Source organism: Halichoerus grypus, chromosome 12, assembly GCF_964656455.1.
Source record: "Halichoerus grypus chromosome 12, mHalGry1.hap1.1, whole genome shotgun sequence".
Classification (NCBI taxonomy): domain Eukaryota; kingdom Metazoa; phylum Chordata; class Mammalia; order Carnivora; family Phocidae; genus Halichoerus; species Halichoerus grypus.
In genome coordinates, this window is record NC_135723.1 from 3945579 (window position 1) to 3971943 (window position 26365).

A 26365-nucleotide genomic window follows, 5' to 3' on the forward strand; every position below is an offset into this window, starting at 1 on the left:
CACGGCAAGTACACACAGAGGGAAGCTACTTATTGCTGGGGTGTTGGCGTGGTGTCTGTGTCTCCGCGAGGCTCCGTTCCCGCAGGAGAGGAATCGTGCCTGCTTTTCCCGCTGCTGTGCCCTGTACAACAGGTAACACGTAGCGGGTGCTCAGAATGAAAGAACGAGCAGGAGACATCAGCGATGCACGAACACACTCATTCTGTACAGTGAATGCGAAATCTATAGTATTTCTGGAAAACCACTTGACGGTGTGTATATCAAGTGTTAAAAATGTGCAGGGGGCGCCTGGGTGGCTCGGTCGGTTAGGCATCGGACTCTTGATTTCAGCTCAGGTCGTGATCTCAGGGTCGTGAGATTGAGCCCTGCGTCGGGCTCCAGTGGGGCGTCTGCTTGAGATTCTCTTTCTCCCTCTCCCTCTGCCCTTGCCCCCACTTGCACACACTCACTCTCAAAATAAATAAATAAAATCTTTTTTTAAAAAAAGAAGTTCAGAATGCGTGACCTGGGGATTGTACTTCTAGAAGCTTACCAAAAGGAAATAATCCACTTGGTAGGCCATGACCTACAGCACATAAGTCACTGGTGAGGACCTCTAACACTGAGTCAGTTGCGTCAGGATGGTAGGATGTCAAAATGTATCGTGCAAGGAAATCGGAAAACACAGGGGAATTTTCCACACAGGGAGCAGTTATGGTTGGTTCAGTGGAAAATCCATCTGCCCTCCATTTAAAAGACTGGATTTTATTTTTTTCTGTCTGCCACTTTGTGGTTGACAAGGTTGGGCAAGTCACGTATTAACTTGGAGCCTCAGTTTCCATATCTATAAAGTGGGAGCATAGCACCTGTCTCACTGAGTTCTAAAAATAACTAAATGTATGCAAAAGCTCTATTAAGACCACAAACCCATATCTACATAGGGGAGAAATCTTAAGGTGCATCCAGAGATATGCTTTTTTACATAATTCATATTTAATTTAGTATTTCAGTTAAATACCCATTTGAAGGAACCATATGAGTATAACTGAGACCAGCCCCAGAACAGGGGTCAGGGGAAGAATTTTCCTTTTCAGGAGCCTTGACATTTTATCCTATTTTAAGATCTCCTTTCTCCTCCTCCTTTTTCTGACAGTCCGTATCTGCATTCAATCATCACCTATCACCACAGTTTTATTCGGTATGCATAAATATGGCATAATTAGCTTGAAAACGAGTCTCTTAATTACAGTTGTAGAGTTGCTTTATTTGCTCAGCCTTCAAATCTAAGGAATATGACAACCTGCCAAGTCAACTTAAAACACAAGGTCTAAATTTATCAGTGCGGGGCTTTTGATGTGCTCGTTTCCTGGTGCCTTTGCTCAATTCCTTTTGACAGGTTTGGAGGGTACGCTTTTAACCACATTTATTCCTTCACTTGCTCTGGAGTTGGACTTTCTGCTTGAATGCCGGTCTCTTCCAGAATTAGGGACGGTGCCAGAAGGAACCAGAAGGAAAGATGTTGCCACCAGCATCCATCACTAGTGGTGTAAGAGTCGATTGAGAAAACACGTGGGCAGACACCTGAGGCTTTCCTGGTGCATGCTGGGTGCTCAACAGTCTTCCCTGAGCCCCTTGTTCACTCATTCATCCTCTTTTGCTCTCCTCCTTTGCCCAGACTCATGGGTGGACAGATTCTGATTTGTCACCATTGTGGTGTGTCGGAGTGGGGGTTGGGGAGTGGACACAAAGAGCCAAGGACTGGGGGTTGCAAGCCGTTTGTCAAGTCCTAACTTTTAAATGCTGGACAGCCACTATCAGCTGCTCTCATATAAGACTTTATTATTATTACTATTATTATTTTGAAACAGGTGGTACTCTCCCCGTCTTTCCCCCGCCCCCATTAGTAGGCACCTGCCATGCCCCCACCTGCTTCCCCTCCCCTCAGATCTGGGCTCCGTGCTGTGGCTGTGCTTAAAGAGCATGTGTTCTGTTGTGGGGTTCATTATCCTGTATCATTTACATTAGGTTTTCCAGTCCTTTCTTGATTTCTTTTGGATGTTTGAGGCTATCTTATTCAATTTGGCCCCTCCAATAGCTCAAAAGTTATCCATCACCTTATATATTATGTGGTTAATTATTTTTTTTTGGTAAGAACACTTAAGGTCTACTCTCTTAGCAAATTTCAAGTAGGCAAAACGATTAATACATTCCGATTAACTATAGCTATCAGGCTGGCTGTCCCTTAGATCTCCAGAACCGACTGTCTCATAACTGAGAGTTTGTATCCTTTGCCCGACATCTCCTGATTTCCCCACCCCCAGCCCCCTGGTAACCACCGTTCTGCTCTGTTTCTGTCGGTTTGACGTTTTGAGATCCCAAATATAAGTGGGAACACGCAGTATCTGCATTTCTGTGTCTGGCTTATTTCCTGTAGCAGAATAGCCTCCAGTTGCATCCACGTGGTCGCAAATGGCAGGATTTCCTTCTATTTTAAGGCTAAGTAATATTTAATTGTATATATACATTTTCTTGATCCATTGATCCATCAACATTTAGGTTGTTTCCATGTATTGTCCGTTGTGAATAATGCCGCAGTGAACATGGCGGTGCAGAAGATCTCTTGGAGATGGTGATTTTATTTCCTTCATGTGATCCCTGGATCATATGGTAGTTCTGCTTTAAATTGTTTCGGGAACTTCCCTATTGTTTTCCACAGTGGCTGCACCAATTTACATTCTCACCCACAATGGATGAGAGTTCCCTTTAATCCGGGTCTTTGTCAACACTTCCCTTTTTTGTTTTGTTTTGTTTAACATTGGCCATCTTAACAGGTGCCAAGTGGCATTTCATTATGGTCTTGATTTGCATTTCCCTGAGGATGAGCGATGTCGAGCATCTTTTCATGTACCTGTTGGCCATCTGGATGTCTTCTTCTTTAGCAAAATGCCTATCCGGGTCCCCTGCCAATTTTTTATTTGGGTGATTTGTTTGTGTGTTTTTGCTATTGAGTCGTATACGTTCCTTATGTATTTTAGATATTGACCCTTATTGGATTATATGGTTTGCAACTATTTCTCCCATTCTGCAGGTTGCCTTTCATTTCCTTTACTGTGTAGAAGCTTTTTAACTTGATATGGTCCCACTTGTTTATTTATTTATTTATTTTTTCCTGCACTTTTGGTGTCCATGTCCAAGAAATCATCACCAAGACCCATGTCAAGGAGCTTTTTCTCTAAGTTTCCTTCTAGAAGTTTTATGGTTTCAAGTCTTACGTTTAATTAAGTCTTTAATCCATTTTGAGTTGATTTTTGTGTATGGTGTAAGGTAGGGGTCCAGTTTCTTCTATTTGCGTGTGGAAATCCAGTTCTGCCAACACCATTTGTTGAAGAGACTATGCTTTCCTCACTGTGCATTCTTGGCACTTTTGTGGAAGATTAAGTCTCATATATATACATCAACATCTATCTATCTATATCATATCTATATATCTATAGATTTCTGTATATTTCGTATCTGTATATCTGTATCTATAGATCTAAATAAATAAAATCTTTAAAAAAGAATGAACAAATATTAAAATAAAAATGTTTATTATTTGGTATAGTCAATCTCTAATTGAAGAAAGTTTTGCTATTCTTTGTTTAAACTTGTCCTGAAAATAAATTATATTTTTATATCGTTTTACATGCCTGAGAGCAAATGAAGACAGCTTCTCGATAAGCATCCAAGTGCCATCTGCTTGCTTAACTGTTGCACACAGATTTTTTTTTCTGTTTTAAAAATTATTTAACACAGAAAATGATTGTGTATAAATATTTAAGAATAGATTTACACATGCCATGAAACTTAATCAATTGGAGATATAATTAATATTCATTCTGTTCTTTTATTAATTTAACAGAAAACAAAACTAAGGGAGCAGCACTCTCTTCCTTACAGGGAATTTGTCCAGTATTTGCAAATAGAAATAGGAGCATAGGTTGCTGGGTATTTCTCTCCACTCTGCAATGCCTGTCCCCACCCCATCTTATAACATTCGCACATACGTTATAGCAATAAAAAGCAAATGAGGAAAAGAGAGAGGAAAACATTTTTCTTTCATATCAATAAACCATCACTGTCTTCATTTCTGTGTTCTCCTTTATTCTTTTCCCACGTACATCACATACTTCAGATTTCCACTGAAATGGTTGGATACAACGGTGTAGCTGGGTAGGAAAGGGGGGGGGCAGGAGGGAGAGCATCAGACAGACAGACAGACATGTCTGCATGTCCTGGCAAGCGCTTGGCTTCCCCAACCCCAGATTTCGGTTGAAGAGATGAACAGATGAACGTGGACCCCTCCTAAAGCCACATGTGGGAACTGTCCCATTCCAGAAGCATGGGGAGAAGCTATCTAAAGGCATCTGATTCTCTATTCGAATTCCTAAAAGGGAATGACGGCAATTTTTAAGCAACAATTATGTATTTTTCACATCTGAATTCTCCGGTGCCTTGTCCTCCCTGAGGCAGCAACCCACCCAAGGCTGAGTCATGCCTGTCACTGGGCCTCGGAGGGATGAACACTCCTCTCGCCTCTCACCCCACCCCCGCCACTCTGTCACTTGGGGTTTGTCTCCCCAGTCTGTCCTCCGAGACAGAGAATCCAAGACAAGATAAGAAACTGAAACTCAGAAAGCAACTCTTTTGACCAAACCAATGAAAATACAATCTCTAACGAGTCAAATAAAGACAAAGATGGAAAGCATTAACTTACAAAATGAGGGGCCATAAAGAGGATATAATAGTGGTGGGTCTGAGTTTACAATATTGAAGAATGCATTGTATAAGTGTAAGGTTTAATACATAGTTATTAATAAAATATCAAAGTCTCAAAGACGTGAAGTATTTCTGGGTTTACTAAAAATGCCGCAAAAGGAGAAGTAGAACATTGGAATGGTCTTAAAAGCTTACAAGAAATGGACATGATCGTTGAATAATTTAGTTTCAGGAGAATTTTCATGGTGACTTTTTGCAAGCTTTCAAGAAGCAAATAATATGTCTCTAGTTAGAGGGGCGCCCGGGTGGCTCAGTCGGTTAAGTGTCGGACTCTTAGTTTGGGCTCAGGTCATGAACTTATAAAAGGAGAGAAAGTTTCTCAATACATTTCATAAGATTAGGATGATTCCACCACAACCAAATTAAAAAAAAAAAAAAAGGCTCTGTAAGAAAGCTACAGCAAAATCCCACTTACTGATATGGATAGGACAGTAAATTAAATATAAGCAAAACACATCCTAAAAGGTAATCACTCCAGAAACAATTAGGATTTGTTCTAACAACATTTTTAAATACAAGGAATGTCTGTTTCAACTTAAGCTCACTTTAAGAGTGAAACGCCAAGATATGCTTTTAAGATTGTTCCCATTTTATCTGGAAGGTCTACCAAGTCTAAGAAGAGACGAAACCAGCGTACCAGTTTCATTATTGGGGGCGAAAAGGATAATTTTCCACTAGCTTTCAATTATTCAATTAAACAACCCTAAAAATAAAGTAATGGGTAGCTAACATAAATCATAACGGAGTTCAGTTGTTTCTACTGATCCAGGATAAACTACACAAAGTGGAATTTTGCATAACAGCCATAAACAGTGGAAGTGAAGGAAGGATGCTCATTCCGTGAGGAGGATAAATACTGTGCACCTGCGGTGGGCCAAGCACCGGTCTGGGCAGGGGATGCAGCGTGAGTGCAGATGCTCACACTGCTGGAGGTTACTCTCTCCTGAGGACAGATAGGAAGCAGAGGGGGTAGGTGTGCAGATGGGCCACACAGCGCAGAGGTGAGGCGGCAGGGGAGGAGGGATGGGCTGGCTGACTGCTGGCTGCATCCCTTTGCCCACCCGCGGGAGGACGTCCTGCAAGGACAGGAGGGGGGCCGGGGGAGCCCAGAGGCCCTGGGGCTTGGAGCACTGGGGTTGGGGGTGGGGAGGTAGTGGAGGTGGTGGGAAGTGGGTGGTGGCCCCAAGCATTGCAGGGTAAAGCAGGTGGAGAGTGCTGGTCTTTGGGCATCTGAGAAGGGGACAGGGATCAAAGATGCGTCTGGGTTGCGCTCTGCGTAACCAGAGGCATGGGGAGATGTGCGGAAGGAGGAGGTTCAGGAAAGGTCAGAGTTAAATTTTCGACACAAATTCGAAAAGGCTCCTTGGGTGTCAGCGTGGACAGGTGGAGAGGTCAGGCGAGTGGTGGAGGCTGGGGAGCTGCGGGGGAGGAACGGCCCTCGGGGCTGGGGGCTGGTTGGGGTCCGAGGCCACCACGCTGGGTGAATGCCAAGTGCGTCCTGGGCACCACCGCGCGGTCCCGGAAGAGGGGACCCTGGCAAACTGCGTTTGCATTCTGTTTACTGAAATCATCTGTGTGGCTCTGAGTCACTTTTAGTGAAAGCCCTTGAATATTCAGACATGAAGCATATTCTTATCTGAAGGTGCCAGTTGGCATATTAACCTGACCTCTACGAAGATAATGTCTCTTTGTAGCCATAAGCCCTCAGCTGAACCGCCTCACGGTGTAGATGCAATTTAAAATGATGGGGCCATACTTTCTGGTTTTGACTTCAAATGGATTTTTCTTCAAGTATTTCATCGGTATGCTCTTTGGTATATGTACAGTCTAAAATGTTCCTTCATCATATTTTAGATTTCATTTTTATTACAAAATGTCCGTATTCATTTCTTTATGTAATATGATCAGTTGTTTTCTATAGGAATGATGCACTGTTTAAAATTCATCTTTCTATTCAAATTTGCTGATCGTTGATCTGTGCTTGCGCTCTTTGCTGGCCGCATTTTGGTTTGCTTCTTTCGGTTTCTCTTCCTTGCTTTTAACTGAAAACATTCAGCTTGTCGTAGACCCAGAAATCCCTACCTTACAATCGTAGGACCCGATGAGACTGTTCTGTTTCCTATTTTACGGGACCTTTTTCAGTTTTGTTTTTTTACTTTGCTTTCAATCTGTGTTGTTTGCTTTTATCCTTTCGGTGTTTTTAAACATATTTATGCTCCTGTTGGAGTTTCTGGAGCATTCTGAGAATGCATGAGGCAGAGTCTGCCTCCAGATGCTTCTGTGTGGTCCCCCTTGCTTGCTGACCCCAGAACGCTGGACCTCTCTCTGTGCCTTCGGCAGATTCTTCCTTGACTTGATTGATTTTTAGAAGGGTTTCATTTTGTTGTTTTTTTTTTTTACTTTTTATTGTTATGTTAATCACCATACATTACATCATTATTTGTTTGTTTATTTTATTTTATTTTTATTTATTTATTTGAGAGAGAGAGTGAGAGAGAGAGAGAGCACAAGCCGAGGGAGAGGCAGAGGGGGAGGGAGAAGCAGACTCCCCACTGAGCAGGGAACCCAATGCGGGACTCGATCCCAGGACCCTGGGATCATGACCTGAGGCGAAGGCAGACACTTAACCATCCAAGCCACCCAGGCACCCCAGGAAGGGTTTAGAATGTTCCTTTTGTATCTAATTCTCTCATCGTTTTCTTGTGTGCATGCCATAGGTTTTATTCTTCCATAAAATGGCACGAGCTAGGTAGAATGACTCCTGACCCTTCCTGTCAGTGGCATGTGATATGCAGGTCTCTCTTGCTCGAACTGAACCGTGTGGGTTTGGCGCCTGGCTCAGCCCAGCCGCACACCCTGGCAGTTCCAGGTTGGACTCCGTGAAGGGACGAATTGGCATCTCTCTTTCCCACATCTTTAACATTTTTTTCTCCTTCTTTCTTTTCTGAGAGCCTGTTGTCAAACCCCCACCAGGACACCACGAGATGTCCCTTTTTCTTTTTTTCCTCCTGCGTGCAATCCTGGTCCACGTTATCCAGGGGCCATCCTTGCTTTACTTTTCCTTATTTGTACAGAATAATATGGGGTTTGGCTGTTTTGTCAGCTCGGTAGCTGTGGTTCAGTTGCTCACTGAACTCTCTAAGTTTAGTTCTTGCTCAGATAACAATTTAGGGGTGGTATCAGGCTACAAAAGTGTGGTTCTAGTACGTGCTATTCTATTAGGAATATAGGGTTTTTTCTTCCCCCTCTTTCGTAACATTATGGTTTATCCCAAGCTTGCTGGTTGTGTTTAGTGAGGTCCAACAGCCCTTGTGCGCGCTCCGTGGGAAGGGGTTGCTGCAAATGCTGGGACCTGGGAGGCCTGGCTGAAGTGGGAGCCGCGTCCCAGTGCAGCTCCAGCCCCGGGGGGTGAGAGGCTGAGCCCCAACACCTGTGTGGCAGGGCGAGGCTGGCGGGAACGTGCGCACGGGCCGAGCACTGCGTGTGGCCGTCAGAGTGGGCACTTCGGGGGACACCAGATGCCCCTGGCAAGTCTCTCTTCCAGTCCCGCTGGTACATCCCTCGTTTGGGGGTCACACGGGCTCACTTCACCACGATCACAGATGTGTGTGTCTCCTGTGACTTAGATGTATCCGTGGCACAGAAAAGGGCCATCTCCTGGACTGCCGCTTGTCCGTGGGTTTGCAGGATGCCACGTCGGCCCTGTGTTGAAGGTTGACCTGGGTGACGTGGCATTGGACAGAGCTGGGTGCCAGAGAAGAGTCAGGTGACGGTGCCAGTGTTTTCCCGCTTGAGGCATCTGTGCCCCGTGGGTTGGGACAGCAGGAAGGTCTGCATGAGAAGGGGAGGGGACAGCAGTTAAGATGGCCAAAGGAAGGAGGACATCCCAGGTGCGAGAACCCAGGGCTGTCAGAGCGAGCAAACAAGGAGGCGGCTGCAGGGGAGTATTCTGGGCAGAACTCTGGGGACACACAAGGACATCCCTGCAGTCACAACCACTTTGGGAAAATGTGTATGAATGGGTTTCTACTAGGGCTGAAAGGTCACATACCCGATGTGACCCGAGTACCCGACTCCTGGGGTCAGATTGCAAAGAAGAATCAAGTCTAAAAGTGTTTATAGCAGCTTTTACGCCCATAACAGCTACCACAATACTAGTCTAGCCAGCTACTGTTAACAGAAACTTGGAAGTCAGACATCTATCAATAATAGGAAGGATAAATGCATTGAAGAATATTCAGAAAACGGAGCAAGAATGAACTAAAGATGCATGATCGCGGGAACTCCCCGACAAAGGAGAGCCACCTGCCGCAGACGGGTCTATACATGACGAGTCTACTCCTACGAAGTGCAGACACGCTCAACCCTATGAGTTCTGTTGCTCATTGAGGTCGGGGCACAGGGGGCTTCTCAGGTCGCAGTCATGTCCCGATCCTTGGTTCGTGTGGTGGTTTCATGGGTGTGGATTATTACCAGGGAATAACATAATCTATAATTCTGAAACCAAGGTCAGTAAAAACTGAAACCCGTGGTTGCCTCCCCAGTGACAAGGTGAGCAGTGTGCTTGGGTTAGGAAACATTTCGGGGAGGGGGTGTGGGCTGCGGGTTGGGCCCCACGATCTGCTAGCCTGCGGGAGAATTGGCCTGTGCTGGTCCCCAGTGTCCGCCTGTGGGCTCTGCAAGCGTGTGTGTGGCGGGGGAGGGGGGTCTGTCCCCCTCTCTGCGCTTACTTTATGGCTTCATTTTTCAAACACTGCCTGCGGAATAAAAATGCCCATCAGGATATTCATAACTGTTTGTGCACAAAGGTCTCCACGGTCAGGTGAGTTTAGAACAGGTTGCACGCGCGAGCCCTCCCTCCCTGGCTTTCGGTACAGGTCGGCATAGTGAAGACGCAGATCAGATCTGCAGGAGACAGACCCCATTTGCTTTGTTTAACGAAACCTGCCCTGATTTATCTGACAGTGGGAACTTCTTTTATTTTTTAAATTAAAAAAAAATTTGGGGGGGGGGCGACTTCTTTTAAGCAGCAGACCTTTCACCATGTTTCAGAACTTTGGGGAATACTTCTTTCATTTCTCCTTATTATTTACTAAAGCGTTTTCTGAGAATGCTTCACGTAAAAATGAGGGATTGTTTTGTTTCTTGAATCTCGGTGCAGACTGGGTGGTTTACGATAAACTGCATCAATTGGGAAGGATCGGAATAAGATGACCCAGGAGTTACCTACTCCTAAGTTCCAGGAATTGGAATATAGGTGTGCTCCCAGGAAGCTGAAAGGAACATCAGCTCCCAGGAGCTGAAAGATGGGACATTGCGACCTCATGGCTCACTCCTGGAGTCGCCCCCCCGGACAGGATATTCCTTTGACAGAATAGCTTTCTTTGAAGAAGAAGGTCTCTTTTACAGAGATTAAACCTATTTCCTTTTCGTGCATAATTTAATGCCATTTTAAATTTTTCCTTATTTTAATTGTCCTTTTGTGAATTTCTAGCTAAACAATGATTTTGTACTAGATCCTTCCTGGAAGAACGTGCATGTGCACATGGACACGTATGCACACACATACGAACATGTACTTGGTTATTCCATTTGACTTGGCCGGGAGATGAGAATGCATGTTAGGAAAATAGTATTTCCTTTTTGAGACCATATACACCAGGTGCATGACAAGGAAATTGAAATACATTGCTTCCTCTGTAAATACCAGCGGGGGGATTTCATGTTCGGAAGTCAGATTTGTGGGTAAGGAGTGTGATTGACAGTAGGGTAGAGAAAACGTCACTGTTTCGAGACTAGGAACTGATGTGAAGTTCAGCATACGTGGGAATTATTCTTATTTTAACGTCATGGGTCCCAAGGAACAAATGCCAATAACCTAGCGCCTCGGATAAAATGAGCTGCCTTGAGCCATGCTGGCCCTGCCGGGCTCCTACGGACTTCTGCCCCCGTGCCCCGTCATTCTCGGGTGCCGGGCTGTGCCTCAGTGTTTAGTCTGATGCAGGAGAAGGAGATATGCCGCCAGGCACCTGTGTACGTTTGCGTTCATTAACACCACGTCTTCTTGCTGCTTACCATTGCTTGTTATAAAAATTTAAGCATGGGGCGCCAGGGTGGCTCAGTCGTTAAGCGTCTGCCTTCAGCTCAGGTCATGATCCCAGGGTCCTGGGATCGAGCCCCACATCGGGCTCCCTCCTCGGTGGGAAGCCTACTTCTCCCTCTCCCACTCCCCCTGCTTGTGTCCCCTCTCTCGCTGTGTCTCTCTCTGTCAAATAAATAAATAAAATCTTTAAAAAAAAAAAAACTTTAAGCATATTGGCAACTTACCCAACCGCATGGCCGTGTTAGTTTCATTTTAGTTAGGTCAGTTCATGATTTAATTCTAAAACTGTAATCCAATTGTGCATGTCCTGAGCTCCATCCCAGACCCTGGGATGAATTTGCAGTGTGGTCGTGGCTCCAGCACCCTGGGGCTCCCCATCAGGGAAAGCACCCGTCTTGGGCACGGAGGTGGTCACTGTGAGGGGAGGTTCTGGTGGAGACACAGCAGAAGCCAGGGGGATGGCTCATTACAAATGTCCCAGCAGGTGCAGCCTGGATTTGGAATTTGTGAGCCTCAGCCTCATGTGTCGTGAGTTGAGGGCACAGTAAGTGAGCACACCTGTCACGGGCTAATTGTGCTGGTAACCAGGGCAAGACGGGGACTCGACACAGACTGCACCTCAGGAGATGCAGTGTGGAGGACCCCGACGGGACGGGAGACGCTCCCTCCGTGGACGGCCCTCCACGATCAGGCCTCCGTTCACCATGCTCGGTCTGGTACAAGCTCTTCTGATTCTGTGCATCAGCCACATCTAGCCACATCGGGGTCCCGATGGTATAGACAGCAGCTTTCATAATGCGAACCCTCTGCCCTGACAGCAGATTAGCACAGAGAGGTTCGGTTTAGCCATGTCTACCCGCTGTCACCTTGAACAACTGTCCCAGAGGCAAGGAGAGCATTCTATACCGTGTTCGTTTTGAAGTTAGCCATCTTTAGGCAGAGGGTCCTCTCCTAACAACCAGGCCAGAAGAACATGACGTAATGTAGCAGTAATTAATTACGAGCCATGTGACTTGGCTAATACTTGTTCTAAATCTCATTTTCCATATTTGTCAAATTGTTCTCTATGCTTCCTATTTCTGCTAAAGTAGCATATAAATATGAAAGTTAAATTATAATGAGATTAATTGATAAAGATTAAAAGCTGTTTCTCCCTATTACCCTATTTACTAATGAAGTAAAATATATGGAGGTTTACTTGCCACTAAATGGCTTTGGTGGCCAGAATCTATTTTTATACATCGGGATTCTCTTCAGTAATTGATCTTTTAGTTTATGAAGTTAGCAGAAGCAGAAGTTGTTTGTTTTTTTTTTCCTCAAGATTCTCAGTAGTTCTTGAGTTACAGCCTGTAAAATTAAATGTTTCATGAAAAGGGAAAATACAACCCATCCACACCCATGAGACAATAGCTAAAGCAGTACCAGAGGGGAAATGTATGGAACTAAATGCTGACATTAAAAAAGAGGAAAATTCTCAAATCAATTAAGTCATCACTTCAGAAACTAGAGAAAGAAAAGCCAAATAAACCAAAAGTAGTAGCAAGAAGAAAATAGTAAAGATGAGAACAGAAATCAATAAAATTGAAAACAGAAAATCACTAGAGAAAAGTCAATGAAAGAAAAATTGGTTCTTTGAAAAGATCCACAAAATTGATGAGCTTCTAGCAAAACAAAGGATTTTAGCAGGGGGAGAAGATGCAAATTACTAATAACAGGAATAAAACGAGATACCCCTCTAAACCCAACAGAAATGAAGAGTGACAAAGGAATATTATCAGCAGCTCTACATGCATGAATTTCACAACTCGGAAGGTAAGAGCTAAGTCCTTGAAAAATAAAAACTACTCCAACTCATCCAAATAGGAAATAGATAATTCATATGAAAACTATTAAGGAAATTGAATTCATAATTTTAAAACTCCCCTCAAAACCATGACGGTTTCACTGGAGAATAATACCAACTATTTAAAGAATTAATACCACTTCAATGCAATGTCTTCCAACAACAGAGGAGGATGGAACAGTTTCCAGCCCATTCTATGAAGTCAGTGTTATTCTGATACCAAAACCAGGCAAAGACAATAGAAAAAGACAATTTTTTAAAAAAAAGTACAAATCAATATCCTGCATAAATATAAACAAAATTTCTTACTACAATATTATTAAACAAAATACACCAATATACAAAAAGAATTCTACACTGTGACCAAGTGGGATTTATTCCAGGTATGCAAAATTGGTTCAGTCTTCAAAAATCAGTCATTGTGGTTTCCAGTTCATCAGAGAAGTAAGGTCACAGGGTAAACCGCTCCCCCTAAAATTGGAGACACAGACAGATAGCTACGGAGAAGCACAACTTACCAGAGCAGAAACCTCCATGGGAACCAGTGCTGGGCTAAGAAAACCTAAACTATAGTTGATGAAAACCCAACTTGTAATTGAGAAATTGCTGGAGGTTCAGTGTGGATGAGTCTGAGAGTCAAAAACTCCAGTGGGACCCAGTCATGGAGGGTTCCCCTAATTTTGTGAGCTTTAATGTCTTAGGGAAGGGAGAAAGGGAAAATAACCATTTTGAAATCATTCAGAGTATTCTATTCTTTTTAACAGCGCCTGTCTGCCCTCAGGAGAAACTATTTGACCAGAGTCTAACTGACCTGGGGTACGGGACATAGCCAACTCCATCTCACCCTAGCTTTCCACATGGGAGGAGGGAAGTACCCAATTCCAGCCCAATCTAGCCATCCTGAACAACCAAAGTGGGTGTAGGGATAAGAAGCACTTGTGAGTTTTGCAGTCCAGAGTCAATGGCTTGGGAAAAGACGGAGACCGAGTCATAGGCTAGAGAATGCTTCCCCTCCCCCACACTTTCCCACCATGCTACTACAGTTCTATTCACAGTACTTCCTTTTATCCAATACATTATTTAACTTTCAAAAAATTTATAAAAATTATAAGGCATACTAAAAGGCCAGAAAAATAGTTCGAAGAGATGAGCAAGCATCAGAACCAGAGTCAGATATGGCATGTTGGAATTCTCAAACCAGAATTTTATTTTTTATTCTTTTTCAAGATTTATTATTTATTTTAGAAAGAGAGAGAGGAAGAGAGGGAGTGGGGGAAGGGCAGAAGGAAACGGAGAGGGAGAGAAGCAGACTCCCCGCTGAGCATGGAGCCCAGTGTGGGGCTTGATCTCATGAGCCTGAGATCATGACCTGAGCTGAAACCAAGAGTTGACCACTTAACCGACTGAGCCACCTAGGTGCCCCTCAAACTAGAATTTTAAAATAACTATGATTAATATGTTAAGGGTTCGAATGGAAATAGTAGACATCATGCAAGAAGAGATGGGTAATGTAAGTTGAGTGATGGAAGCTCTAAGAAAGAACCAAAAATAAATTCCAGAATGCTAGAAAAAAGATCAAAAGCACTGACATAAATGAAGAATGCCTTTGATGGGCTCATCAGCAGACTATCCAAGAACCATGGAACAGCTGCAGAAGGTGTAATGCATGCATAATGGGAATATCAGAAGGGGAGGACACATAAAAAAGAACAGAAGCAATATTTGAAGGAATAACTGAGAATTTCCCCCAAATTAATGTTATACACACCAACCTGTGGATCCAGGTAGCTCAGAGAACACCATGCAGAATAAGTGCCAAAAAAAAAAAAAACCCCTACACCTAGGCATACCATATTCAAACTTCAGAAAATCAAAGATAAGGAAAGAATCTTAAAAGAAGCCAGAGGTCAAAGCACCTCATCTATAGAGGAGCAAATACAGGGATTGTATCTGACTGCTCTTTGGAAACCACTGAAGCAAGTCGAGTAGAGTAAAATATTTGGTATTGAGAGAACTCTATACCCTGCAAAAGTATCCTTGAAAACTGAAAGAGAAAGAAAGACTTTCTCAGGCTAACAAAAATTAAAGGAGCTTTCTGCCAATGGACCTCCCTTGCGAGAAATGTTAAGAGAAGCTCTTCAGAGAGAGAGAGAAGGGAAATGCAGATACTTGGATCTACGTAAAGGAAGAGCAGCAGAGAATGATTAAGTAAAGGTAAAACAAAAACTTTTATTTTTCTTAATCTTTTTCTTTTTTCTAAAGAGAGAGAGAGAGCGTGTGTGTGCAGTGGGAGGGACAGGGGGAGAGGGAGAGAAAGTCTTAAGCAGACCCCATGACCAGCGTGGAGCCCAACTCGGGGCTGGATGTGGCGCTTGATCTCATGACCCTGAGATTGTGATCTGAGCCAAAGTCAAGAGTTGGACACTTATCCAACTGAGTCACCCAGGTGACCCTTATTTTTCTTACTCTTAAATGATCTAACAGAAAATAGTTCCTTCAAAATGATACTAGTAACTATGGATTCAGTTATGTATGCTGATAGGTAGTTGGATAGATACCTTTATTTATGCTTATGAATAAGTGAAATGAATAATAATATGGATACAATGGCCGGGAGGGAGGAGTTGGGATTATTTGTTATTTGTCATTATTAACACTACACTTGAGCGTTATTTGAAAGTGGGCTTGGATTAGTTAAAAAAAAAAAAAGAAGTGCAACATATGTTTAAGAAGGAGAGAAAATACAATCATATAAAGTGCTAATAAGTTAAATCCAGAAAAGGCAGAAAAAGAAGGAAACAAAAATAGGAACAAAGAACAAAAGCATCAAGTAGAAAAGAGTAACAAATATGGTAGATAGAAATCCAATTGTATCAATAATCACTTTATTTGTTTTAAAGATTTATTTATTTATTTTAGAGAGAGAGCACATGTGTATGCACAAGTGGGGGGAGGGGCAGAGGGAGAGAATCTTCAAGCAGACTCCCCACTAAGCTTGGAGCCTGATGCGGGTCTCAATCTCACTACCCTGAGATCATGACCTGAGCCAAAACCAAGAGTTGGACGCCTAACTGACTGAGCCACCCAGGCGCCCTTCAATAATCACTTTAAATGTTAATGGTCTAAGAGACAGAAGTAGAGTGGATCAGAACTTAAGACCCAGCAATGTATTGTCTACGAGAAACCCACTTTAAATATAAAACATGTATATATTAAAAGTAAGTGGATGGAGAAAAATAAATCATTCTAACACTAATAAAAAGAAAGCAGGAGTAGCTATATTAATTTCAGAGTAGACTTCAAAGCAAAGAATGATATCCAAGATAAAGGAGGTAATTACATAATGATAAATGGGTCAGTTCTCCAAGAAAATATAATAATCCTCAACGTGTTTTCACCAACAACAGAGTTTCAGAGTACATGAGGCAAAAACCGATGGAACTGCAAGAAGAAATACATGAATTCACTATTACAGTTGGAGACTTCAGCATCTCCTATTGGAAGCGGACAGCTCCAGGAGGCAAAAAATCAGTAAGGACATAGTTGAACTCAGTACCATCAATCAACTGGATATAGTTGATATCTATTGACTACTTTATCCAACAATGGCACAATACACATTCTTCTCAAGTTCCCATGGAATATTTACCAAGATGGAGCACAATCCATGCCATAAAACCCACTGTGACACATGTAAAGGGACAGAAATCATACAGCGTCTTCTCTCAGACTATAGTGGAATTAAACCAGAAATCAGTAACAGAAACATAGCTGGAAAATCCACAGATACTTGGAGATACACAACAGCCTTCTAAAAAAGACATCAGTCAAAAAAGGAGTCTCAAGAGAAATTTTTAAACATTTTGAACTTCATTAAAATGCAAACACACTGATCAAAATTTGTGGGATGCAGAAAAGCGGTGCTTGGAGGGACACTCAAGGCATCGAATGCATATATTAGAAAATAAGAAAGTACTGAAATCAGTCTGAACTCCCATCTATGGAACCTAGAAAGAGAACAGCAAATTAAATCCAAAGTAAGCAGAAGAAAAAAAATAATAAAAATTTGAGCAGAGGGGCGCCTGGGTGGCTCAGTCATTAAGCGTCTGCCTTCGGCTCAGGTCATGATCCAAGGGTCCTGGGATCGAGTCCCGCATCGGGCTCCCTGCTCAGCCGAAGCCTGCTTCTCCCTCTCCCCCTGCTTGTATTCCTGCTGTGGCTATCTCTCTCTCTCTGTCAAATAAATAAATAAAATCTTTAAAAAAAAATTTGAGCAGAAATCAATTACATTGAAAATGAGAAATAGAGAAAGTCCAAGAAACCAAGAGTTGGTTGTTTGAAAAAAAAAATCAATAGAATTGAGAAGCCTCTAGCCAGGCTAACTAAAGGAAAAAGAGAGAGGACACAAATCACTAATATCATGAAATAAGGGACATCACTCCAGATCCCACAGAAGTTAGAAAGATAACAGAGGAATACAAGGAACAATTCTGTGCCTACAAGTTTGACAACCCACATAAAATGACAGTGTGGTATTGGCAAAAGAAAGATAACCAGATCAATAAACAGAATTGAGAGCCCAAAAATAAATCCAAATAGGTATAGTGATCTGATCTTTGACAAAGAAGTAAACACAGTGCAATGAAGAAAAGATAATCTTTTCAACAAATGGTGGTAGAACAATCGGGCATCCACATGCATAAATATATATATAACCATACAGTATTTATCTTTCTCTGAATGACTTATTTCACTTTGCATAATACTTTCTAGGTCCATCCACGTTGTTACAAATGGCAAGATCTCATTCTTTCTTATGGCTGAATAATATCCCTTTGAGTATATATTCACGTTCTTTATCCATTCAGCCATCAGTGGACTTTTAGGTTGCTTTCATAGCTTGGGGATTGTAAATAATGCTGCAAAAACATAGGGGTGTATGTATCTTTTTAAATTAGTGGTTTTTTTGGGGGGGATAAATACCCAGTAGTGGAACTGTTGGGTTGTATGGTATTTCTATTTTTCATTTTTTGAGGAAACTCCATGCTGTTTTCCACAGTGGCTGCACCAGTTTACACTCCCACCAACAGTGTACAAGGGTTCCCACCTCTCTACATCTTCACCAGCACTTATTTCTTGTGTTTTTGATTTTAGCCATTCTGACGGGTGTGAGGTGGTATTTCACTGTGGGTTTGATCTGCGTTTCCCTGATGATGAGTGATATGGAGCATCTTTGCATGTGTCTGTTGGCCGTCTGGATGTCTTCCTTGGAAAAGTGTCTATCCGGGTCCTCTGCCCTTCTGTAAATGAGGCTATTTAAGCTCAAAACAATGAAATTACTTAGTCCAAGATCACATAACTATTAGCAGTGGTATCAGATTTTGAATCCAGATTTTTCTGGAGAGGAGACCTGTAAGGACCTAACACCCACAAGTACAGGTTTTCTGGGCAATTACGGTGTGTCTTCTATGGGCAAAGCACACTGGTAGATATTAGGACAAATGAGAAGGAGATTGTGTCCTTAGATTAAACTCTGCAAAAGAAACAGAAAGAAAGAAGCATGCTAAAGAGAGCTAGAGTGGAATGTAAAATTAACAGGTGTTTCACGTGCCGAGTGGGACAAGTGTTGACAAAGTGGGTCCTGCCCAGACCGGCTGCCACACCACTGTTGGCGCTGACCTCAAAGAGAGAGAGCTGAGGAAGCCATCCCGGGCCATGGGGGTCAGGAGGCAGCCCTGAGTAGGTTGTGTGGGAATGTGCAGAGATAGAGGACCTCACATTGGCCAACTGGGTGTGCGAGGGTCTGTATTTAAAGTATTGTAATTCACCAAAGCTGATGGAGGAGAGGGTCTTGACCACACCTGGTAAGTCTGAAGTGTCAGCAGGCTGGAAACACGGAACCAATGCTCAAGAGAGGGGATTGGAGCTGCGATTTGGATTCATCCCCACATGGATGATTGTGAATGCTTCAAGGTCTCCAACAGAGAAAAAAATAAGTGAAGGGATGAATCCTAGGGCTGTGTCTGAGTAGGAAGGGCTGGGGGTAAGAAGAAAGCAGAGCCCCTGCAGGGAGAAGGGGCTGTGTATACTGGGGCACGGGGTCCAGAGGATGACATTGACCACTTGGCTAATGTGAAAACCAGTAGCCACGAAACCATGAGTTTTTCTGCTTAGAATTATAAGAGCCAGTTTTTATCCTGGAGCTTGTTTGGATTAGTTTATTTTTAAAAAATTTGTAGGCGAATGTTTTTTTTTTTTTATCGCTTTTATGGCTGCATACATCACAATTAAGCATATTTTGGTTGTGAGCACGTTAGCAAAGACTATAGAGGCAAAAAAGGGAGAATGAGAATCTGACTCAGTGCTCAAGTTCAAAGCTGGGGGCCCTTATTTAGGCCCCAGTAAATGCTCACGTTTCCATTTTAGAGGGAGGTCTGGAGGTAGAGCAGATCTTGGGCTGGCGTGGAAGCCTGTGGAAGATACAGCCCTGGTTAACACTAAGATGGTGCTTTTCAAAAGGGGTCCCGGTCTGGGGGACGAGCGGCAGCGCATAGCGCGTGGGAACATGTTATCACAGCACATTCTCGGCCCCATCCCACACTGAGTGAGTCAGAGGCCCCGGGGGTGGGACCAACAGAAGCCCCTTGGGCACTGATGTCCAATATCCAAAAACCCACTCCGAGAGGTGCGGAAGTTACACGGGACTTATTGTTACTCCAAGCAGTTTGCTTATTTAAACTCCCTCTTGTAAAGGTGCCATGAAGAATGAGACCGGTTCTTTGAAAGTCACAGTTAATTAACTTTTTTCTGTGGTCACTTAGAATTAATTAAATCAAGTGATTGCAGATTGGACTTCTGTAGAAGGCCCCCTGGATGGAACAGTTAGTGAAAATCACAGTATTGCCACTCATAAAAGATTTAAATAACGCCAGTTTCATTTCAGGACAAAAGTAGGAGTGCTTCATATTGTTTAAATTGTCACTTCCCCACTGTCATTCACAGGAGAGGGAATAAAACATATACCGTGAAGCTGGCTACCTAATTAAATGCATTATATATTTATGCACACTGCTAATGTAAAACGTTTTTCTGCGTTGCAGGCCCAAACTGTTTTGCGGAAACAACTGTCATCCCCGCTGGAAGAGAAGTCAAGACTGACGAATGTACCATATGTCACTGTACTTACGAGGAAGGCACGTGGAGGATCGAGAGACAGGCCATGTGCACGAGGCATGAGTGCAGGCAAATGTAGGAACGGGACCACACACACACACAAGAACAAAAAAAAAGACGTTTTTCTAGAACATTTTACTGATGGGAACATTCTAGATGACTCTGGGGAATAGCATTCAACAGGAGAAGACTTTTGATGAGGAATATGGAACATGGTTGGTACTTTTGCGTTTCTTGCTAACAGTTACTGCAAGAGAAGGAAATGGGTATATTTCAAAACATCCACAAGAACTTTGGGCATAAACCCCCCCTCTCTAAATAAATGTGCTATTTTCACAGTAAGTACACCGAAGGACACTGTTCTATATTAAATGTATTTCTATAATCCTCTATTAGCTTATATAAATGTTTTCTATAGATACAGATTAAAAATGCCGTGTTGTCAACCATGCTCACTGTGTTCCTGCATATCGTCTTCAGTCCCCGATCCCCTCACGCGAGCCTGGTGGTGGCTACTTGATTCTGCTTCACAGCTTGGAACAGTGCGCCCATCGATGGACCATAAGACGACGAAATACTGAAATCCTGCCCCCGTGGTGTCTCATTCCAGAGACAGATCTCATGTGTGTCCTTACGAGATTTGGTCTCCTTCACACAAATACGTTTCCTTCTCATAATGACTCCCTGCTTTGATTGTCTCCGTTCTCGGTCATGTGGGAGATGCAGGTACAAAGTTAGCAGCATGTGCTTTTTCTGTGCATTCGAGGCTCCCGTGTTGGCCATAGATGGACACATCCATAGAGTTCATTCTCACGCACATTACTTTCTCTTCTGAGCATGCCTTTAAATCATCTTGTAAGCCAAGCAACAGGGTAGGTTGGAACGTTTGCACTGTTGTTCCATCAAGCTGAAGCGTGCAGTGAAATAGGGGGATTTCTTGACTCTCTGGAGCACAGTGGAGGAAAACCCAAGCCCCAAACAAGTCTCTACCTGGAATCTAGATGCAGTGCAGGGAACCACCCCACTCCCCCACCGTCCACTCAGTGGATGCGTGTTTCTTACCGGAACGATCAACTACCCTCCGTAAGAGAGTAGAATCTGAAAGATCACCCTGGATTAGCCATCCTTCTGGAACAGAGTGAGGAGCATCCCAGCCAGTATGTGAGCACGGACAGTGCCAAAGCCCACGTGCGCTCGGCTACTTTTGTGTAGTTACCTGTAATCCCAAACGGATTTTATGTCCCCTCATTTGGACAGGGAATAAAAGAAGCCACTGCAAATCCTATTCCTTGAGCAATGCATATTAGAGAATATTCCTGCCTTTAGCAATCACATTGACCCCTTGCACACTGCTGAGAAAGGTGGTCAGTCTTAATAGGCGTACAGTGAAAAAATAATGATAGTCATTATCTGAATCTTTAAAGTTTTTTTCCCTATATTTTTATTTACTCCAAAATTTTGAATTAAGCACCTATTAGTTACAAATCATTTGATGACAAAAAGGGGAATAAAGCATGGTTTCTTGCCTTCATGGCCCTACACCTAACACGAGTAAGAAATTATAGTGCATTGTGGCAGGAGGACAATTCAAGGTCGGCAAAGGGAAGTTCTTTCCTGAAAAGAGCAGAGAATACCAAAATATCATCCAGTGTCTAAGAAATCATTCAAGCATTAAAAGTTGACTAATCAAGAAAAATTGATATATTTGTCATTATTGAAAACGTGAACCACTGTGTACCTTAATAAATGTACAGCCAGCCCTAACTGAAGCCTCCAGAACTTTACATACACTTATATTTACTTTGAATCTTGTTTATCAAGAACGACCTTGGGCCAAATGGGCTCCACGCACATAGATTTTCAAGAAAATGCTCAGGGCAAGTATTAGCTAGTTGCTTTCCCAAACTTAACCTTTGGTACTAAAGTCTACTAGACATTGGCCATCATCACTCTATAATCCAAAGGTAGATTTTTCTTTTTTTTTTTTGGAGACAAGGTTATATAAGTTATGGTTTTGCCAACAGTGGGCTCGAATCCCCGTGGGGAGGTGGGTCATGAGCTATCGCTAACAGTCCACAAAGCCGCCTCTTCTCTCCCCAGCAAACACGCTGCAGTGAGAGACTCAGTCAGAGGCCCAGAGTCTCCCTGCCTCCCTTGGTGATGTAAGTCCCTCCCCGCATGGGCGGTGAGCTCTGGAGTAATTGCAGTGGGACCTATGAGAATTTCAGGAAACCTGGGACTTTGGTCGTATACAGAGAGAGTGAATAGGAGAGCATCTGGGGAACAGACTTTTACTTGCTCTAAACGAGTGTGACCCATACATACCACGGGCGCAGTCCGGAGCTGGAACATGGGGGCTGTTCTTACACTGAAGTAACTCCCTGTCCCTCTCTGGTTCCAGCCCCTCATTCCTCTTTCCACGTAAGAACACTACGTAAACCACACATATGGCTGAACTTGGGTTAATGACACTGCATATCCTTAATGTAGAATGATGCTATTTGCATTTTTGTCTAAGAGAGACTTGTTCTTCTTCGGTTATTTCTTGCCATGAGTGTAGAGTTTCACGTCTATAAGGCTGTAGCACGTTGAAATTTTCTTTTCCTCTTCTTTTTTTCCCCATAGAATATTTTGCAGAGATTTTTAACAATGAAACTGTTCTATTCATTCAACCTTAACAACTGTATTATAAAAAGAGGAAAATACATGTCCAAGTTATTCGATTGCAAAATATTCTGGTTTGGACACAGGCCTGAAAAAGGAGCCTCAAAGTTCACGTACAGACGTGTTTGGAGAGCCATAATTCTTAATCTTCCAATCGGTCTGCTCCATGAGTCCCTGTGATTGTTGTTAAGTGACTTCTTCAGGTTGAAAAAGGAAATCGTGCTTACAGAGGTAGCACATGCCCTTATTTCAAATATCCAACCTATATATCTGCCCAGGCGAAGCAATGTGTATTAAGCAACAGGACGATCCTGGAAATTATCTAATGTGACATTTTAGACTTTCAAGTGAGATTCGTTCCTTCAGTCACAGGATATTTCCTGTGTCGTTGCGTGGATCTGTCAGTCCTTTTACATTTCACGGAAGTCTTGGGTAATTTCAAAACCTTGCGTTTTATTCCTGCACGCAGCACGCCTTAGATGCGTCCCCGCCATGCGCCACACGGAGGGGCAGCTCCAACCGATGCGGAGGTGAGAGCATCCTTGACAGCAAGGAGATTTCATGCCTCGAAGCTATCTGACATTTCAGTGTTTTTCTTTCGACTTCTTGATACTTTCAATTTCTTCATCTCCTTTGTACAGTAAAACAGGTTTAAGAGAGAGTCTTACACATTTAAAAATTTTTAGCATCGCGATTATGTTTAAGAAACTCTCCTCTCTATTCCCCCAACACAAATGTTGTATGTTTACAATGTTTAAAAAATCCAAACAATTTCAGAGAATTCAAGTGTCTTCTATTTTGTTTTTTGTTTTGATTTTAAGCAGTGAAAGTGAAAGATTTTAAAGTGAAAAGTTTAGTGTATCCATTATTTAAAATGTGCACAATATACTAACTAGCTCAACCGAAAACTGAAAACTATATCCATTATTTTTAAATATAGATAGAAAACAGAATTATAGACACAAGCCAAATTTAATAAATATTAACAGTTTACTATATTTGCTTTAATAGGCAAGACATCAAGTCTACTCTTACTGATTTTTAAAAAAATCAGATGCTTTTCTGCAATGCAATGTAATAAGGAGAGGTGAGGGGGCGCCTGGGTGGCTCAGTCGGTAGAGCATGTGACTCTTGATCTCGGGGTCACGAGTTCGAGCCCCACATTGGGGGAAGAGTTTACTTAAAAAACAATTAAGGAGGGCACGTTCTGCATGGAGCACTGGGTGTTATGCACAAACAATGAATCATGGAACACTATATCTAAAACTAATGATGTAATGTATGGGGATTAACATAACAATAAAAAAATTAAAAAAATAAAATAAAATAAAATAAATATAGGTGGCTTGAACCTTAAAGACTAAAAAAAAAAAAAAAAAAAACAATTAAGGAAAGGTGATTAGGTGCCGTCTCATCCATGTAATGAGGCCGGTCAGACACCTATTGTTCCAGGATTTGGGCTTCGTTGGCAACACATTGTCGTTCCTAGACTTACCCCCACAGTCCCCTGTTCCCACTAGCAGCCTCTGTGGATGGCTGGTGCGGTCACTCTTCCTGAGTACTCAGATTCAGAGAGAGCAATCACTTCTTCGGGAATAAACGAGGGTTTACAGCTCGTATGTTCTATGTGCCAGAAGCCACTTCTCACTGTTCCACGTAGAGCTGGTTCATTCTTCCCATTCCCACCAGCCTCCCCAGTCTACCAGTTTAGTTTCCTGAACACAGATGGCGTCTTTGACTGAATGAATACGGGGCAAGGTCGCAGCCCACACCCTGCCCGGGTCTCCTGTTGGCCGTGAGAGTCTCAGGCTTTGGGTTCCTCCGACCACGCTTTGAACGTGGTCTCTGCTTCCCAACTCCCTGCTTTTTCAGCACTTGGAGATATTCGCCATTTTTCAATATCCAGCTCAAGTGTCGCTGCTTCTGAGGAAGCTTCTTTAGTCCTACATGGATGGTCGCGCTGGGCCCCTGCCACACTGTCCATTTGGTATTTTATGCTAGCATGATTTAGAGATCATATCATACTTGGCGTTATACTTCAGTTTGTCTGTTTGCTCTATTATTCATGGCAAAATCTCTTTATTTCAGGCTATGGAACATTCAGTCCCTAGAATACCGTCCAATACCTTTATGCTGAAGGCTTGTTGAATTGTATTCAATGTAATAATTCAGAGGTTTTTATTGCTGTCCTTGTTTAAGGCCAACGACCATCTTGAAGAGCAACTCAAAGCTTCCATGACTGTTTGCCTGACCTGTTGTCTCCTGCTGTCTCAGCTGACTTGCAAACCTCAGTGTCCAGGGTTCAGCAGCCCAAAACATAGCAAATCTCCACCATTGCAGAGTTTATAGAGAACAGCCCTTAGACAGGCACCGGCCATTTCTGATACAAGTCAGGAAACACATGGCTTTCAGTGTCAAATTTCTGATGCTGAAAATATATTTCTTATGTTGAAGAGACACTGGTGCTTAGTGATGATAAGTCAAGTTTATAGCTTTGGTCTTTACAGTATTTATTTACTTAGTTCTGACTTTTAGAATATAAATTTCTTGTCTTAGACTTTCACAGTCCAGTATGTATGCATGTTTTCATCTTTTTACATAACATAATTACTCAATAGGTATCTAATAAAGTAATAAATCAATGAACTCAGTCATTTCTGCAGGAACACACATTTCCACAGGCTGTTGGGAAAGTGTGAGAAGGTGGTGGTTGTCTACATTTCACCACATGTCCAAGTTCACTCTGAGTTTTGCAGAACACCTGGGGTTTTGTTTTTTGTTTTTTTGCACCTGCTGTTTTAACTTTAACACGAAAATGTAGAGATTAAGCCCAGACACCTAATTTTTATTTTTTATTTTTTTACATTTCTATCTTAATTCCAGTTAGTTGGCATACACTATTATATTTGTTTCAGGTGTACAATACAGCGATTTAACAATTCCATGTGCACATAATGACAAATGCCCTCCTTCATCCCCATCACCTGTTTCCCCCATCCCCCACCCCCTCCCGTCTGGTAACCATCAGTGTGTTCTCTAGAGTTAAGAGTCTGTTTCTTGGTTTGCCTCTCTCACTTTTTTTCCCCTTTGCTCATTTGCTTTGTTTCTTAAATTCCACATATGAGTGAGATCATATAGGTATTAGTCTTTCTCCGACTGACTTACTTCACTCGGCATTATATTCTCTAGGTCCATCCATGTTGTTGTAAATGGCAGGGTTTCATTTTTTTTTTTATGGCTGAGTAACATTTCATTGTTTATATATACCACATCCTCCTTATCCATCCATCAGTTGATAGGCACTTGGGCTCCTTCCATAATTTGGCTCTTGTACATAATGCTGCTATTTTGATGTAGTCCCAGTGGTTTATTTTTGATTTTGTTTCCCTTGCCTCAAGAGACATATCTAGAAAAAAGTTGCTATGGTCGATGTTAAAGAAGTTACTGTGTTCTCTTCTAAGATTTTTATTGTCAGGTTTCGCATTTAGGTCTTTAATCTATTTTGAATTTATTTTTGTGTATAGTGTAAGAAAGGGGTCCAGTTTCATTCTTTTGCATGTTGCTGTCCGGTTTTCCCAACACCATTTGTTGAAGAGACTCTCTTCTTTTCTATTGGATATTCTTTCCTGCTTTGTCAAAGATTAATTGGCCATTTAGTTGTGGGTTTATTTCTGGATTTTCTATTCTATTGTATTGATCTATGTGTCCATATTTGTACCAGTACCATAGTGTTTTTTTATTTATTTGTATGTTTTTGTCAGTTTCAGTGGTAGAACTTTGTGATT

At 42.5% G+C, this 26365-nt stretch overlaps 1 protein-coding gene across 1 annotated transcript in view; it reads left to right on the forward strand.

The window, feature by feature from the left end:
- The window catches only part of VWC2 (von Willebrand factor C domain containing 2), a 110111-nt gene extending 89744 nt beyond the window's left edge, over nt 1–20367 (forward strand). Inside the window, exon 3 of the mRNA XM_036101805.2 lies at nt 19844–20367. Within this exon, the coding sequence (XP_035957698.2) occupies nt 19844–19995 (152 nt within the window). The 3' untranslated portion in view covers nt 19996–20367. The remainder of the gene's footprint in view (nt 1–19843) is intronic.
- Nucleotides 20368–26365: the final 5998 nt, after the last annotated feature.